This window comes from Canis lupus, chromosome 9 (assembly GCF_048164855.1).
Source record: "Canis lupus baileyi chromosome 9, mCanLup2.hap1, whole genome shotgun sequence".
Taxonomy (NCBI): domain Eukaryota; kingdom Metazoa; phylum Chordata; class Mammalia; order Carnivora; family Canidae; genus Canis; species Canis lupus.
This window is the reverse complement of record NC_132846.1, coordinates 12,478,012-12,494,391: the sequence shown is the minus strand read 5'-3', so window position 1 is coordinate 12,494,391 and position 16,380 is coordinate 12,478,012. Positions and strand designations below refer to the sequence as shown.

The 16,380-nt window shown below is 35.9% G+C and overlaps 1 protein-coding gene across 28 annotated transcripts in view; it reads right to left on the bottom strand.

Annotated features, from left to right (window-relative positions):
- Nucleotides 1–16,380, bottom strand: part of NUBPL (NUBP iron-sulfur cluster assembly factor, mitochondrial) — a 231,053-nt gene that overhangs the window by 10,835 nt on the left and 203,838 nt on the right. For 11 of the 28 annotated variants that reach the window (XM_072838178.1, XM_072838189.1, XM_072838199.1 and 8 more), the window contains 3 exons: nucleotides 8,884–8,955; nucleotides 2,910–2,979; nucleotides 281–329 (listed from right to left, as the gene is read on the bottom strand). The exons of 3 other annotated variants lie outside the window; for them this stretch is intronic. In XM_072838178.1, coding sequence (XP_072694279.1) covers nucleotides 281–329; nucleotides 2,910–2,979; nucleotides 8,884–8,955 — 191 coding nt within the window. Of the gene's footprint in view, nucleotides 1–155; nucleotides 330–2,909; nucleotides 2,980–8,883; nucleotides 8,956–15,236; nucleotides 15,364–16,380 lie in introns of those variants that run through there. 14 more of the 28 variants (XR_012036419.1, XR_012036423.1, XM_072838182.1 and 11 more) reach the window with 10 other exon arrangements.

Below are 16,380 nucleotides of genomic sequence, written 5' to 3'. Positions count from 1 at the left end.
GTACTGTATTGTAGGGCTGCTCTGCAATTTATTTAACAAGTCTCTGTGGAAGGCAAATAGGTGGTTGAATGAGTAGAAGGAGGAAATATATTTTTTCTTCAAATTATCATTTTTAAGGTTATATTTCATACAAAGAATATGTACAAGTGGGGCACCTGGGTGGCTCAGTGGGTTAAGCAACCGACTCTTGGTTTCAGCTCAGGTCATGATTTCAGGGTTGTGAGACTGAGCCTCATGCCAGGCTCTGCACTGGGCGTTGAGCCTGTTTGAGATTCTCTACCTTTCCCTCTGCCCCCCCTCTGGCTCTCTCTCTCTTCCTCTTTCTCTCTCTAAAGGGAAAAAAGAAAAAAGGACAAATGAGCTAAGAAATAAAACAATACCCATGACCCCACTCATCTTCCCAACTTAAAAAAATAAAAACTCGTTTACCAAAATTGTAGCTATTGTTGTTTTCCTTTCCTGCCTCATCCCCCACTGACATCCTAGAAGTAACTCTCACCTGATTTTAATGTTTGTCATTGTCATAGGTTTTCAGGAAAATTTAATCACATATGTATATATGACTATATCATATATTACTTGATTTTTTTTTAACTTTATAAAATGGAATACTATAGTCTTCCATAGCTCATCATTCTCACACATTATGTTTCTATGATTATCCATTTTTATGAAGAGCTGCAGTTCATTGTCACTCCTGCATAATATTCTACTGTGACTATACTAAAATAAATTTATCCACTTTTTTGTTACTGGACATTTGGGTTATTTGCAGATTTTTGCTACTTTATTTTTTTTTTAAGGACTGTACAACACAGTCATTTTTTAAAAAGATTTTATTTATTTATTCATGATAGACATAGAGAGAAAGAGAAAGGCAGAGACACAGGCCGAGGGAAAAGCAGGCTCCATGCAGGGAGCCTGACACATACTTGATCCTGGGACTCCAGGATCACGCCCTGGGCCAAAGGCAGGTGCTGAACTGCTGAGCCACCCAGGGATCCCGATTTTTGCTACTTAAATAGCTCTTCTATGAACACTCTCATATGTGTCTTCTGGTGTACATGCACAAGAAATTCTCTAGGAAACATCTAGAGCAGAGTAGTAAGTTATAAGTTATGTGACCGTAATATTATAGCTACATGTTCTCCAGAGTGGTTGTTTAGCATTTTACCAGCAATGTCTAAGACACATCCAACACTTTTTGTAAGACTTTTTAATTTTTACAATCCACTGCGTAAAAAGTGGCATCTCATTGGTTTTGATTTGTATTTTCCTGATTACTACTGGGATTGAGCTTCTTTTGTTTATTGACCATTCATATTTTCTCTTCCGTGAAATAACTGTTTTGTTTCTATTGCCTAGCTTTCAATTAAGTTTTTTTCCTGACTGATTTATTTGTAGTTCTTCTTGCATTATTTGAAATAACTAATTTCAGGTGATGCAATATGTTCTCTCAGTTTATGGTTTATCTCATTTTCTGTATGTCTTTTACTGAAGAGACATTCTTAATCTTAATGTAGCCAGATTTACCAATTTTCTCTTTTATGATTAGTGCTGTTCATATCTTGTTTAAGAGATTCTTGGGCAGCCCCGGTGGCGCAGTGGTTTAGCGCCGCCTGCAGCCCAGGGCATGATCTGGAGACCCTGGATCGAGTCCCACATCGGGCTCTCTGCATGGAGCCTGCTTCTCCCTCTGCCTGTGTCTCTGCCTCTCTCTCTCTCTCTCTCTCTCTCTCTCTCTCTCTCTCTGCATCTCTATGAATAAATAAATAAAAAAATCTAAAAAAAAAAAAAAGAGATTCTTCCCTCCTAGGGTCACAACAGTCCCATGTTTTCGTCAAAATTTTATAATTTTACCTTTTAAAGTCGATTTTATGGCATGAGGAAGGGATCTGTTCTTTTCCATATGGATAACCAATTGTCCCATCACTGTTCCCCCAGTGATCTGCGATACCCATTTTGTCATGGATCAAGTGTTCAAATACGTACAGACTGTTTCTGGGCTCTCTTATTTTGTCAATTTTCTATCCCTGTGTTAACAACAAACTGTCTTAATTACTATAAATGCGTAGTAAGTTTTGATATCTGGTAAGGCAAGTTGTTTTCCTCCTCCTCTTCCTTCTTATTTTCTTATACAGGGGGTTTCTCAGCTATTCTTGCATCTTTGCTCTTCATAGAGATGTTTCAATCAGATTGTTAGGATTTATTAAAAGGGACAATTATTTTTTATATAATGCCCTTTTATACCTTTTAAGTTTTTTCTGGAAGCCATGTATTATAAATAAAAAATAATTTAAAAAAATCTTATGACTGCCCATTGTGTCAAGATCAAACTTCATTTCATGTCACTTAAGGCTCTCTGTAATCTGATTAACTTTTCCATCCTATTATCCATTACTTCCAAATAGGAAACTATATCTCTAAATAGGCTAGTTTTTCCAGAGCTCCCTCGTGTAAACCATGGTCAGCCCACTTATACCCCATCTTTGCTTGTATTATTTCCTCATATTAAACCACCTAGTCTTCAAACCTGATTGCAGATCTTTCTCCAGTCCAGTTCCCTAAAACTTAAAGTCAGTTTGGCTCTTATTAGTTTTAAATTTTACTTTATTTGTGATAGTTTAGCATCCTGAATTAAAGTATGAGCTTCCTAGGGTAGCAACTATGGGTTACAAAAGAGTTGAAGAAATATTTTTGATGGGCTCTTTTCCATGTTAAATGGATTTTAGACTAATTACTGTTGCCGACCTTTGGGTCCAGTCACAATAAGACCTTTTTATTTGGATATGTTGGCTTGCTTTTGTACTTGATCTAGGTGGGTAACTATGATTAGTGAACTACAAGAGAAGGCCAGTGCTTAATGGAATTCATTTGCAAGGGACTTTTACAGCATAATTTGAAAATACCTTCATCACCAGAGACAGCTTAATAACATGTTCTTGTTGTAGTTTACAATGTATCTGTATAGCTCTCCATCTGAAGAGATGATAAAGAAACAAGTGTGTGAACCATAATTAAATCCATTAGGCACAGTGTGAGAAATAATGTTTAAACAACAGTTCAACAGTGGCAACACCCATATTCTTCAAAATCTTTTCTAAAGCTGGAAACAGATACATAATTTATTGTTCCTATTTTATTTCTTAATTAAAATAATAAAAATTAAACATCATTATTGCTTGATATATTCACTTTGTAGAAGACAACTAATGTTGCTGTAAAGGCCCAAACTAATTTGCAGTAGTATAAAAATTACCGAAGGCATAGGGTATGAATGTGTTGAAATAAAAACCAATAGCTATGAAACTTTAAAATATCTATACAAGATTACAAATAATAAAGAGCAAGAAAGTAGTTTAAAAATATCTTCAAATAAATGACCACTTTTTGTCTTTTCTTATTAAAGGATATTCTTTTTAGTATTTAACATCTTTTGGGTATTAGCCAACTTAACTGTTGTTACAAACCTAACATTCCTGGGGATAAAAGTCAGCTACTTTTCAATTAATAAGTTGGAAGTATGGCACATAATTATTTATATAGGTCATTCAATTTCAGTGTTTAACAAGATTTTCAAAACACTGATATGCTTTATACTGAAGATTGGATTTAAATGTTATTTAAATAAAGGTGTCTGATTAGGAAAGCGTCTATGACCAAGTTCTATGGTCATTGTACTCCATAGAAACTTTAAGCCAAATTATTTAAAAATAGTTTTAAATATGAAAACAATTTGCTGCCTCAGATCACACAATAGGATGTAGCAGAAGAAAGAAAAGAAGCAAGTAATTGAATTGATTATCCTTCAAGTTTCAACCTGAAATCTAAACATCAATTGTCATTCAAACTAGCTCAAGAGAGAATGTTCATCTAGTTTTCAATATGCTTTTTTAGATAGAAAAAAAATGAAAGTTTGAAAAAGTCATTTGAAAATAACCATATATGGAATTGTGACATTTTACATGTTTGAAAAGGGTTATCTTCATTTAAAAATACTATTTGAAAAAGCATAATCCAATATCAGAAAGCAATTCATTACTGCATCATTCTCTTTTTTAATAAATTTATTGTGGTATAATTAATGTACAATAAACTGCACTTCTTCATTTATTAAAGATTTATTTTAGAAAAGGCATAAAAGTTGGGGGAAGGGTGGAGGAAGAGGGAGAGATTCTCAAGCAGACTCCCTGCTGAGCATAGAGCTCCATCTCATGAACCTGAAATCATGACCTGAGCTAAAACCAAGAGTCTGCCATTCAACCAACTGAATCACCCAGGCACCCCAAACTGCACATATTTAAAGTGTACAGGTTGATTGGTTTTGCCCTACATATATACCTGTGAAACCTCACTATAATCAAGTTATTGAACATTTCTATCACTTTCCAAAGTTTCCTTATTTGTTTTTTAATCCTTCCCTCTCTTCATCCCTTTCTCCCCCAACAACCATATCCAGGCAACCACTGATTTACTTTTCACGCAATTAAGTACAAATTTTCTAGAATTTATATAAATGGAATTGCACAGATATGCCTGGGTGATGGAATCAGTTGAACATGGGATTCTTGGTTTAGGCTCAGGTCATGACCTCAGGGTTGTGGGATGGATCCCAGCATAGGGTTCCATGCTCAGGGAAGAGTCTGCTGTCCCTCTCCCTCTGCTCCTCCCCCAGCTCTCTCTCTCTTGCTCACTCTTCCTCTCTCTCTCAAATAAATAAAATATTTTAAAAAAATAAATGAACAAGGGGCAGCCCGGGTGGCTCAGCGGTTTTGTGCTGCCTTCGGCCCAGGGTGTGATCCTTGAGACCCAGGATCAAGTCCCATGTCAGGCTCCCTGCATGGAGCCTGCTTCTCCCTCTGCCTGTGTCTCTGCCTCTCTCTCTCTCTCTGCCTCTCTCTCTCTCTCTGCCTCTCTCTCTCTCTCTTTCTCTGTGTCTCTCATGAATAAATAAATAAATAAAACTTTTTAAAAAATAAATAAATGAACAAGGAAAACAAAAGCAATAATGAACTAGTGGGGCTTCATCAAGATAAAAAGCTTCTGCACAGCAAAAGAAACAGTCAATAAAACTAAAAGGCAACCTACAGAATGGGAGAAGATATTTGCAAATGACATATCAGATAAAGGGCTAGTATTCAAGATCTAAAAATAACTAAACTCAACACCCCCAAAAAGCAAACAATCGAGTCAAGAAATGGGCAGAAGACGCGAACAGATATTTTTCCAAAGAAGACCTACACCTGGCCAACAAGCACATGAAAAAGTGCTGCACATCACTTGCCATCAGGGAAATACAAATCAACACCACAATGAGATACCACCTCACACCAGTGAGAATGGTGAAAATTAACAAGACAGGAAACAACAAATGTTGGCGAGGATGTGGAGAAAGGGAAACTCTCTTACACAGTGGGAATGCAAACTGGTGTAGCCACTATGGAAAACAGTGTGGAGGTTCCTCACAGAAGTTAAAAATAGAGCTATGACCCAGCAATTGCACTACTAGGCATTTACCCCAAAGATACAGATGTAGTGAAATGATGGGACACCTATACCTCAATGTTTATAGCAGCAATGTCCACAATAGCCAAACTGTGGAAGGAGCCAAGATATCCTTAAACAGCTGAATGGATAAAGATGTGGTGTATGTATATATACATACACAATGGAATATTACTCAGCCATCAGAAAGGATGAATACCTACCATTACATCGATGTGGATGGAACTGGAGGGTATTACACTGAGTGAAATAACTCAACCGGAGAAAGACAATTATCGTATGGTTTAACTCATATATGGAATATAAGAAATAGTGAAAGGGACCATAATGGAATGGGGGAAACTGAGTGGGGAAAAATTAGAGAGGAAGACAAACCATGAGAGACTCCGGACTCTGGGAAACAAGGGGTTGTGGAAGGGGAGGTGGGTGGAGGGATGGGGTAACTGGGTGATGGGCACTAAGGAGGGCATGTGATGTGATGAGCAGTGGGTGTAATACTATAAATTGGCAAACTGAATTTAAATTTTTTAAAAATGTGGATATCCAAATGCTAAAAAAAACCCTAGTTATATATAATTTTCTTCATCTTTTAACAGTAGTTGTTTTACATTTGTTGTAATTTTTATAAATATATTTGAATTTTTCAGCACAAATAAATAAATGGAATTATACAGTTTCTTCCACTTTTTCATCTGCCACTTTCACTCAGCATTAAGATTTATTAATGTTGTATCAATAATACATTCCGTTTATTTCTATGAAGTATTTTATTGCAAAGATATCGCAAATCTGGTGTGTTCATTCACCATTTGGTGGATATTTCAATCATTTCCAGCTTTTGGATATTATAAACAAAACTGGTAGGAGTATTTATTTGCATAGAAGTTTTCAGGAAATATATGTTTTGTTTCTCTTGGGTAAATATTTAGGAGCAGAATAGTTAGATTGTATGTTAGGGCATGTTTACCTCTTTTAGAATATGCCAGAGTGCTTTCCAAATGTAAATCAACAGTGTATGAGATAGAGTTCCAGTGGATCCATATCATCGCCAAGAGTTGGTGTGGTCAGTTTGTTTCACTGTAGCCACTGTTGAGGTTGTGTAGTGATATCTCATTGTGGAGTTTTGTTTTTGAAGCTTTTGGGGGGGGGGGCATTTTCCTAGTGACTAAAGATGTGAGCATTTTTCATGGTGCTTTTCAGTGGTATCTCTTTCTTGGTAAGGTCTCTAGTCATCTTTTGCCCATTTTAAAGTTACGAATTTTTCTTTGGTCTATCTAATGGTTTGTAAGAGTTCTTTGTATAGTTTAGATACAAATTCTGTGTCAGATATGTTTTATAAATGTTTTCTCTTAAGTCTGAAAATTGTCTTTTCTTAATTGTGTTTTTAAACAGCTGTTTTAACTTTTATGAAGTACAATTTCACCTTTCCTTTTACAGTTTTATAGTGATTTTTCTATGTCCTATTTAAGAAATCTTTGCCTAACTTAAGATGATGAAGATTTTCTCTTATGTTTTCCTTCTAGAAGTTCATGGTTTTAGATTTTGTATTTAGGTATATGATCCATTTTAACTTTTGTAGATATATAGGTAAAACGTAAGTTCCGTTTCTTTGCAAAAAGATTGTCTAATTGTTAGAGTACAGTTCCTGAAAAGATGATCTATTCCTCATTGAATTGCCTACACACCTTTGTTGAAAATCAAGTTATCTTATCAAGTTTGAATCTATTTCTAAACTCTCCGTTCTGTTCCATGGATCTACATGTCGATCTTTACACCAAAACCACAATGTCTTGATTACTATAGCTTTATAAAAAGTCTTGGAATCAGGTAATGTATGTGCTCTGATTTTAATCTTCTTTTTTCAAAACTGTTTCCACTATCCTAGACCCTCTTTATTTATTTCCATATACATTTTGATTTTTTTTATACTAACCTTGTATACTGCAACTCTGCCTACATTGATATTAGTTCCAGTTACATTTTTGAATATTTTGGGGAGTTTTTTCTATAGACAATGATGTCATCTGTGAGTGAAGACAGTTCTATTTCTTTGTCTGCTTTAGTTACTACCTTCAAAAAATGAGTTAGGAAGTGCTCTCTCCTATTCTGTTTTCTGGAAGAGTTTCTATAGAATCAGCATTATTTCTTCCTTAAATTCTGGTATATATTTTTCCAGTGATGACATCCTGGGCTGGGGGTTACTTTGTTGATTCTTAACTACAAATTACATTTCTTTACATAATTTATGGCTACTCAGGTTATCTACCTCTTCTTGAATAAGCTTTGGTAGTATTTTTCTCAAGGAATGTATCTATTTCATCTTAGCTGTCAATTTTATGGGCATAAAATTGTTTGTAATAGCTCCTATTGTACTTTTAATGTCTGTAGGATCTTAGTAATATCCCCTCTTTCATTCCTGATGTTGGTAATTTAAGTCTGTCTCTCTTCTAAAGGACCCTGGCTAAAGGTTTGTCAGTTTTCACTTTTCAAAACATCAGCTTTTGATTTCACCGATTTTCTCTACTGCTTTTCTTCTCAATTTCGTTTGTTGCTTCTTTTTTTCTGTTTGTTCTAGATTTCACATACTTTTTTTATCTCCAGTTTCTTTTTCTAAAAATTAATTTGTTTTTAATTGAAATTTGATTTGCCAGTATACAGTATAACACCCAGTGCTCATCCCATCAAGTGCCCTCCTCAGCGCCCGTCACCCAGTTATCCCACCCTGCCCCACCCACCTCCCCTTCCACTACCCTTTGCTTGGTTCCCAGAGTTAGGAGTCTCTCATGTTTTGTCACCCTCTCTAATTTTTCCCACTCATTTTTCCTCCTTTCCCTTATAATTCCTTTCATTATTTTTTATATTCCCTGTATAAGTGAAACCTTATGAAGATTGTCCTTCTCCAACTGACTTAATTCACTCAGCATAATACCCTCCAGTTCCATCCACGTCAAAGCAAATGGTGGGTATTCATCATTTCTAATAGCTGAGTAGTACTCCATTGTATACATAGACCACATCTTCTTTATCCATTCATCTGTAGATGGACACCGAGGCTCCTTCCACAGTTTGACTATTGTGGAAATTGCTGCTATCAACATTGGGGTGCAGGTGTCCCAGCGTTTCACTGCATCTGTATCTTTGGGGTAAATCCCCAGCAGTGCAATTGCTGGGTTGTAGGGTAGCTCTAGTTTTAACTCTTTGAGGAACCTCCACACAGTTTTCCAGAGTGCCTGTACCAGTTCACATTTCCACCAACAGTGCAAGAGGGTTCCCCTTTCTCCACATCTTTTCCAACATTTGTTGTTTCCTGTCTTGCTAATTTTTGCCATTCTCACTGGTGTGAGGTGGTATCTCATTGTGGTTTTGATTTGTATTTACCTGATGACAAGTGGTGTGGAGCATTTTCTCATGTGCTTGTTGGCCATGTCTATGTCTTCCTCTGTGAAATTTCTGTTCAAAAAAAAAAAAAGAAATGTAATTTCTGTTCATGTTTTTGCCAGGTTCTTAATAGAGAAGGTTATTTCATGATAGAAGATTTCTTCTTTTCTAGTATAGGCATTTAATGCTATAAGTTTTCCTGTAAGCACTATTTTAGGCACACCCCACAAATTTTGATGTTTTACTTCCCTTTCCATTCAGTCGAAATATTTAATTTCTCTTGTTCCTTCCTCTTTGGCATATGGGTAATTTAGAATTGTTTTATTTCCAAATTTTTGGAGGTTTCCAGATATCTTTTTGCTATTGAATTCTAATTCTTACAGTAAAAGAACACATTTTATGTGATTTTAGTTACTTTAAATGTTGATGTACATTTTATGACTCAAAATATGGTATATTTTGGTGAATATCCCATGTGCACTTGAAAAATAATATACCTTCTGTTGTTTTGGGGAGAAGTGATCTATAAATGTTGATCATTGTTTAGGTCTTCTAATACTATATCTGTCCTTGTTCTATCAATTACTGAGAGAGGAGTATTGAAATCTCTTTGACTATGGATTTGTCTGCTTTTACGTTCAGTTTCATCAATTTTTGCTTCCTGTATTTTAAAGCTATTTTGTTAGGTGAACACATATTTAGGATTGTTACATCTACTTGCCTACTTAACACCTTTACCATTATGTAATATGGATTTTCAGTTGTGGCAATGTGTCTTGTTCTGAAGTCTACTGTGTGTGATAATACTATAGTCATTCTACTTTTCTTTCTTTCCTGCTTGCTTTTTTTCCATTCTACTTTTCTTTAGAAAAGTAAACATTAAAGTAGATTAATGTTTACGTTATATGTCTTTTCCATTTTTTACCTTTAGCTTACTTACCTTTATATTTATATTTAAAATGGATTCTTTATATTTAAAAAAATTTATTAGAGTTCAATTTGCTAACATACAGCATAACACCCAGTGCTCATCCCGCCAAGCCCCCCCCCTCAGTGCCCATCACCCAGTCACCCCAACCCCCCCCCCCCCCCCCCCCGCCCACTTCCCCTTTCACTACCCCTTGTTCATTTCCCAGAGTTAGGTGTCTCTCATGTTTTGTCACCCTCACTGATATTTTCACTCCTTCCCCCCTTTTTTTTTAAAAGATTTTTTAAGACAGAGAGAGAGAGAGAGAGAGAGAGAGGCAGAGACACAGGCAGAGGGAGAAGCAGGCTCCGTGCAGGGAGCCCGACGTGGGACTCGATCCCAGGTCTCCAGGATCATGCCCCGGGCCGAAAGCGGCGCTAAACCGCTGAACCACCCGGGCTGCCCTCTCTCCTTTCCCTTTATTCCTTTTCACTAATTTTTATATTCCCCAAATGAAAGAGACTATATAATGTTTGTCCTTTTCCGATTGACTTATTTCACTCAGCATAATACGCTCCAGGTCCCTCCACGTTGAAGCAAATTGTGGCTATTCGTCCTTTCTGACGGCTGAGTAATATTCCATTGTATACATAGACCACATCTTGATCCATTCATCTTTCGATGGACACCGAGGCTCCTTCCAGTTTGGCTATTGTGGACATTGCTGCTATAAACATCGGGGTGCAGGTGTCCTGGCGTTTCATTGCATCTGTATCGTTTTCTTTATATTTAAAATGGATTTCTTTTAGATAGTATATAGTAGGGTCTCACTTTTTTTTTTATCAATTTGATAATCTGTCTTTTGATTTGTATGTTTTGAACATTTTCATTCATTGTACTTATCCATATGCTTAGATAAAAGTCTGCCATCTTGCAAGCTGTTTTTTTTTTTTTTTAAGATTTTATTTATTTATTCATGAAAGACACAGAGAGAGAGAGGCAGAGACCAGGCAGAGAGAGAAGCAGGCTCCCTGCAGGGACCCTGATATGAGACTCAATCCCAGACCCTGAAATCACAACCTGAGCCAAAGGCAGACGCTCAACCACTGAGCCACCCAGGCATCCCTTGCAAGCTGTTTTCTATTTGTTCTATCTGCTCTTTGTTCCTTTTATACTTCTATTTCTGCTTGCATTTGGATTAAGGATTTTTGATTCAAATTTATCTCCATTACTGGCTTTTAAACTCCATCTTTTAAAAAAGTTAGTAATTGTTTAAAATTTACAGTGTTTGGCTTTAATTAATACTTCAAATAGTATTATATCTTTTCTCATATAGTATAAGAATCTTATAACAGTATACTCCAAATATATCCCCCTTATTTTTGTTATTGTTTTCATATATTTTATTTTTATATATGCTATAAGTCCATAATGTATTGCTATTATTTGGTATTTAGATAATTTTCTTTTAAGATGATTAAAAGCAAGGCAATAAGAACTTTTTAAAAAGATTTTAATTTTTTTGAGAGACAGCACAAATGGAGGAGAGGGGCAGAGGGAGAGGGAGAAGCAGGCTCCCAGCTGAGCATGGAACTTGATGTGGGGCTTGATCCCAGGACCCTGGGATCATAACCTGAGTCAAAGTTAGATGGTTAATTGACTAAGCTACCCAGGCACCTCAAGACAATAAGTATTTTTAATGTTTATCTTTATTTCAACCATTTTTCAGAGATCTTTAGTTCTTTGTATAGATCAAAGTTTCCATCTGGTGTTCTAATTCCCTCTGCCTAAAGAATTTCCTATGGCATTTATTGTAGTATATACTGTTAATGAATTCCCTCAGCTTTTGTCCAAAAAAAGGTTTTCCTTTTTCTTTTTAAAAAGATGTATTTGAGAGAGGAGAGCGAACATGAGTAGAGGGAAGGGCAGAGGGAAAGAATCTTCAAGCAGATTCTCTGCTGATAGCAGAGCACAACATAGGGCTACATCCCACAACCCATGAGATCATGACCTGAGCCAAACCCAAGAGTCAGATGTTTAATCAACGGAGTCACCCACATGTCCCAAGTTTTTCCCTTGTGAATATTATTTTCACTGGCAGAGGTTTCTGGATTGGTAGGGTTTTTTTCTAATTTCAGCACTTTAAAAATCTCCCTTTGTTGTTATATGCCTTACACAGGGCTACTATATATTCATATTTTTGTTTCTGTATGTAATGTGAATTTTTCCATTTACTGACTTCAAGACTTTCTTTTTATCTTTATTTTTCCTGCAGTTTCAAACTGTTATTTGTTTTAAAAATTCCACTTGGGGCCTTCTGAGTTCTGTGAATTTTCCAGTTTGATACTTCTCATTTTATCAAGAGAATTCTTAGCAGTCATCTCTTCAAATATTTTGTCTGTCCCAGTGATCCTTTCTTCTTATGAGGTGAGATGCCAATTTATTCCCAACTTTTGCTCATACATGTGGCATATGTGTGTAATTCTTTATTCTCTTTGTCCTTCAATTGGATAAATAAGAACTACCTATATCCAGGTTCATTGATTCATCTGTCAAGTTTTACTGATGAGTCCAAAGACATTCTTGATCTCTGTTACTGTTTTCTTTTTCTTCTAGTATTTCTATTTTATTTGTTCTCATGCTTTCCATCTATCTGTGAAATTCCCCATGTGCTCAAGCATGTTTCCACCTTTTCCTTAGACCCTTTAACACATATTCACAGACATTCCTTATTTGATAGTACAAACATCTGAGTCATTTTTCTGTCTGGTTCTGTTGAGTGTTTTGTCTTTTGTTAAGGGATTGATTTTTCTTGTTATGTATTATAATTTTTAAAATGTTGGTTTTTTAAAAATTATTGAAGTATAGTTAAAATACAACATATTAGTTTTAGGGGTACACCATGATGATCCATCAATTCTATACATTACTCAATGATCATCATAAGTGTAGTCACCATACAAAATTATTACAATACTATTGACTATATTCTCTATGCCACACTTTTCATCGCTGTGATTATTTATTAACTGGAAATTTGTATCTCTTACCTTTACCTATTTTCACCCACCCCCCTACCCCAAGCCCCTCTGGAAATCACCAGTTTGGTCTTTGTATCTATGAGTCTGTTTTCTTTTTTGTTACTTTGTTTTTCAGATTCCACATATAAGTAAAATTACCTAGTATTTGTCTTTCTCTGACTTATTTCACTTAGCATAATACCTTCTACATCTATCCATGTTTCCACAAATGGCAAAAAAAAATTCATTATTTTTTATGGCTGAGAAATAGCCCATCTCACACACACATACACCCACATCATATCTTCTTTCTCCATTCAGATATCAGGGGACACAAGTTGCTTCCATATTTTGGCTATTTTAAATAATGCTACAATAAACATAGCAGTACATGTATCTTTTTATGTTTTTTTTTTTTTCAGGTAAATATCCAGTAGTGGAATTACTGGATCATTTAACATTTCTATTTTTCATTTTTTGAGGAACCTCAGTTTTTCATGCTGGCTGCACCAATGTGCATTCTCAACAGTGCACAAAGGTTCCCTTTTCTCCACATCTTTGCCAACACTTGTTATTTTTTTGTGTTTTTGATACTAGCCATTGTGACAGGTGTGAGTTGTTATGTTGAGCATCTTTTCATGTGCCCATTGGCCATCTCTAAGTCTTCTTTGGAAAAGTGTCTATTCAGGTCCTTTGCTCATTTATAATCAATTTTTTTTGGAGGCTGAGTTATATATGTTTTGGATATTAATCTCTTATTGAATGTATCATTTGCAAATATTTTCTCCCATTTAGTAGGTTGCTTTTTTTGTTTTGTTGATGGCTTCCTTTACCATGCAAGAACTTTTAATTTGGTGTGGTCCCATTAGTTTATTTTTGCCTTTGTTTCTCTTATCTGAGGAGACATATCCATAAATATGTTACTAAGACCAATGTCCAAGAAATTATTGCCTATGTCTTCTTTTAGTTTATGGCTTGAGTTCACATTTCAGTTGTTAATCCATTTTGAATTTATTTTTGTGCATGGTGTAAGAAAATGATCCAGTTTTCCCAACACCATTTATTGAAAAAAACTTTCTTTTGTCATTGTATATTTTTTCCTTCTTTACCATAGATGAATTGACCATATAAGTATGGATTTATTTCTGGGCTCTTTATCCTGTTCCATTGATCTATGTGTCTATTTTTGTGCCAGTACCATACTGTTTTGATAACTATAACTTTGTAGTCTATCTTAAAATCTGGGAATGTGATACCTCCCCCTTTGTTCTTCTTTCTCAAGATTTCTTTGGCTATTTAGGGTCTTTTGTGGTTCCATAAGAATTTTAGGATTAGGGGGATCCCTGGGTGGCTCAGCGGTTTGGCTCCTGCCTTCAGGCCAGGGCCTGATCCTGGAGTCCCGGGATCGAGTCCCACATCAGGCTTCCTGCATGGACCCTGCTTCTCCTGTCTGTGTCTCTGCCTCTCTCTCTCTGTGTGTGTGTGTCTCTCATGAATAAATAAAATATTTTAAAAATCGTTAAAAAAAAAGAATTTTAGGATTATTTGTTCTAGTTCTGTTATCTTATATTTGTTTACATTGAATGCTGGACATATGTGCAGGGCAGCAGAAATGGAGGTAAATAGTATTTACGGCTGAAAATGTGCATGACTTTTGTTAGAAACAATGTACAGTTCTGAGTTAATTTAGTCAGGAGTTCATCTTATTTAGGTTTTGTTGTTATGATTACCTTCAGTACACTACTGGCTTCAGATCCCTCTGTTATTACCTTGTACTTAAGTTGAAGGATAGGTTGCTCTACTCTTAGCTTTTGATCTCTCTATTCATATTCTTTACCCCTCCTCCTCCACCAGTGGACACTGCTAATATTTGATACTTAGTGCTTGCTAGCTTGCTGCAAGGCAGGGGATTCTCTGTTGTCTGATCCAGCCTTAGCTTAGGTAAGCCCTATGTCCCTGAGTCTTGGTGAATGGGCTTTCTCAGTGATACCACCCCTCCCTCAGTGATAGGATGTCTTTAATGGCTAGGGTCAGGATGACCTCCTGTTCTCCTCCATGATTAGAGGGTTTTTCTATTTCCTCTCTGGCAGTCATAATGGGTTTTCATCTGAGGACAGGTTTACTATCCTCCCCTAGTGACTTATTGGTGTTTGTTCCATAGGGAAGGAGAGTTAGGCAAAGTTTGTGCTTTTCTCAAAACATCAGCTACTCTCCTTCTCCAGGCCTCAGACTACTTAGGGCTGTCTCTAGTCCCTTGCCCTAGAAGCTCAATTCTTCTCTTGGGCACCTTGTAAGATCCATAGAGAAAAGCTTATAAGTGGGTGCAAACTCACCTCCATTAGCAGTTTCCAGAGGTTGTGTTTTCTCTGTTATCCCACACTCAACTTTTAGCAATTTGTTAAAAATTTTCACTGGATTTTTCTAACCTGTTTGTAGGGAGCTTGTCATCTCTTCTGTATTTTGCCAAAGGTATACTTGCATCCTGTCTCTCCTTGAAGGAGTCTGTCTTTTCATACACGTCAGATGACTTGGTTGCAATGTAACTTAGGATCTCTGGTGGGTTTAAGAAAATTTATGATTTTGTAGATCATACAGTTTTTTTCTTTTTCTAAGAGTAGTATGATGCTCTTCCTAGTCTTCTCCATCCTAAACAAAATTGAAACTCTCTAGTAGTTTGTTGTTGTTTTGAACGTCACAAGCTGGCCCCAAATTTATATGAAAATGAAAAATATCAAGAATTGCCAAAGCATTCTTGAAGAACAACAAGGTGATGGTGAACAAAACAGTAAGTTACTGATGCAAAGGCAGACAAATAAACCAATGAGACAGAATAAAAGTCCAGAAACAGAGTAATAGAAACACAGACATTTAGTTTACAACAAAGGTGGTACTGCAGAAGAGTAGAGGAAACAGAGAGTCCCACTGGACAATTAGATAACCATAAGAAAACAAAACAAAACAAAATACTTAAAGGGTACCTCACCTAATAACAAAAAAATAATTCCAGGTGGATTTAAAAACAAAATATAGAAGGCAAAACAACGTTAAAACTTCTAGAAATTAATATAGGATAATATCTTCATGACCTTGGGGCACTGCACAAAAATCAGTATCATAAAGGAAAATAATAAATTTGAGTATGTTCAAATTAAGGTTATTTGGTTGTCAAAAGACACCATTAAGAGAGTGAAAAGCAAATCATAATAGAGTGGGAAAGACTTCAACATAAAACTGACAAGGATTCATAAAGTGCTCCAACAGCATAATAGAGAAATGGGCAAGAGATTTGACTGGGCAGTACACAAAAGAGGAAATATAATTAGCCAATAAATATATGTAAAGGTACTCAATTTCACTTGTAACATGGAAATGTATGTTAAAATCACAATGAGATACCACTAAACAACTACCAATAATTCTAGTCTCATAAATAACTCAATCGAAATGGAACACCAAGAAGTATGTATAAGAATGCTCAGAGCAGCACTATTTCTAAGAGTAAAACATTGGAATCAATCCAAATATCCATCTACAGTGGAATGGGTAAGTTTGGTATACTCAAACAACGTA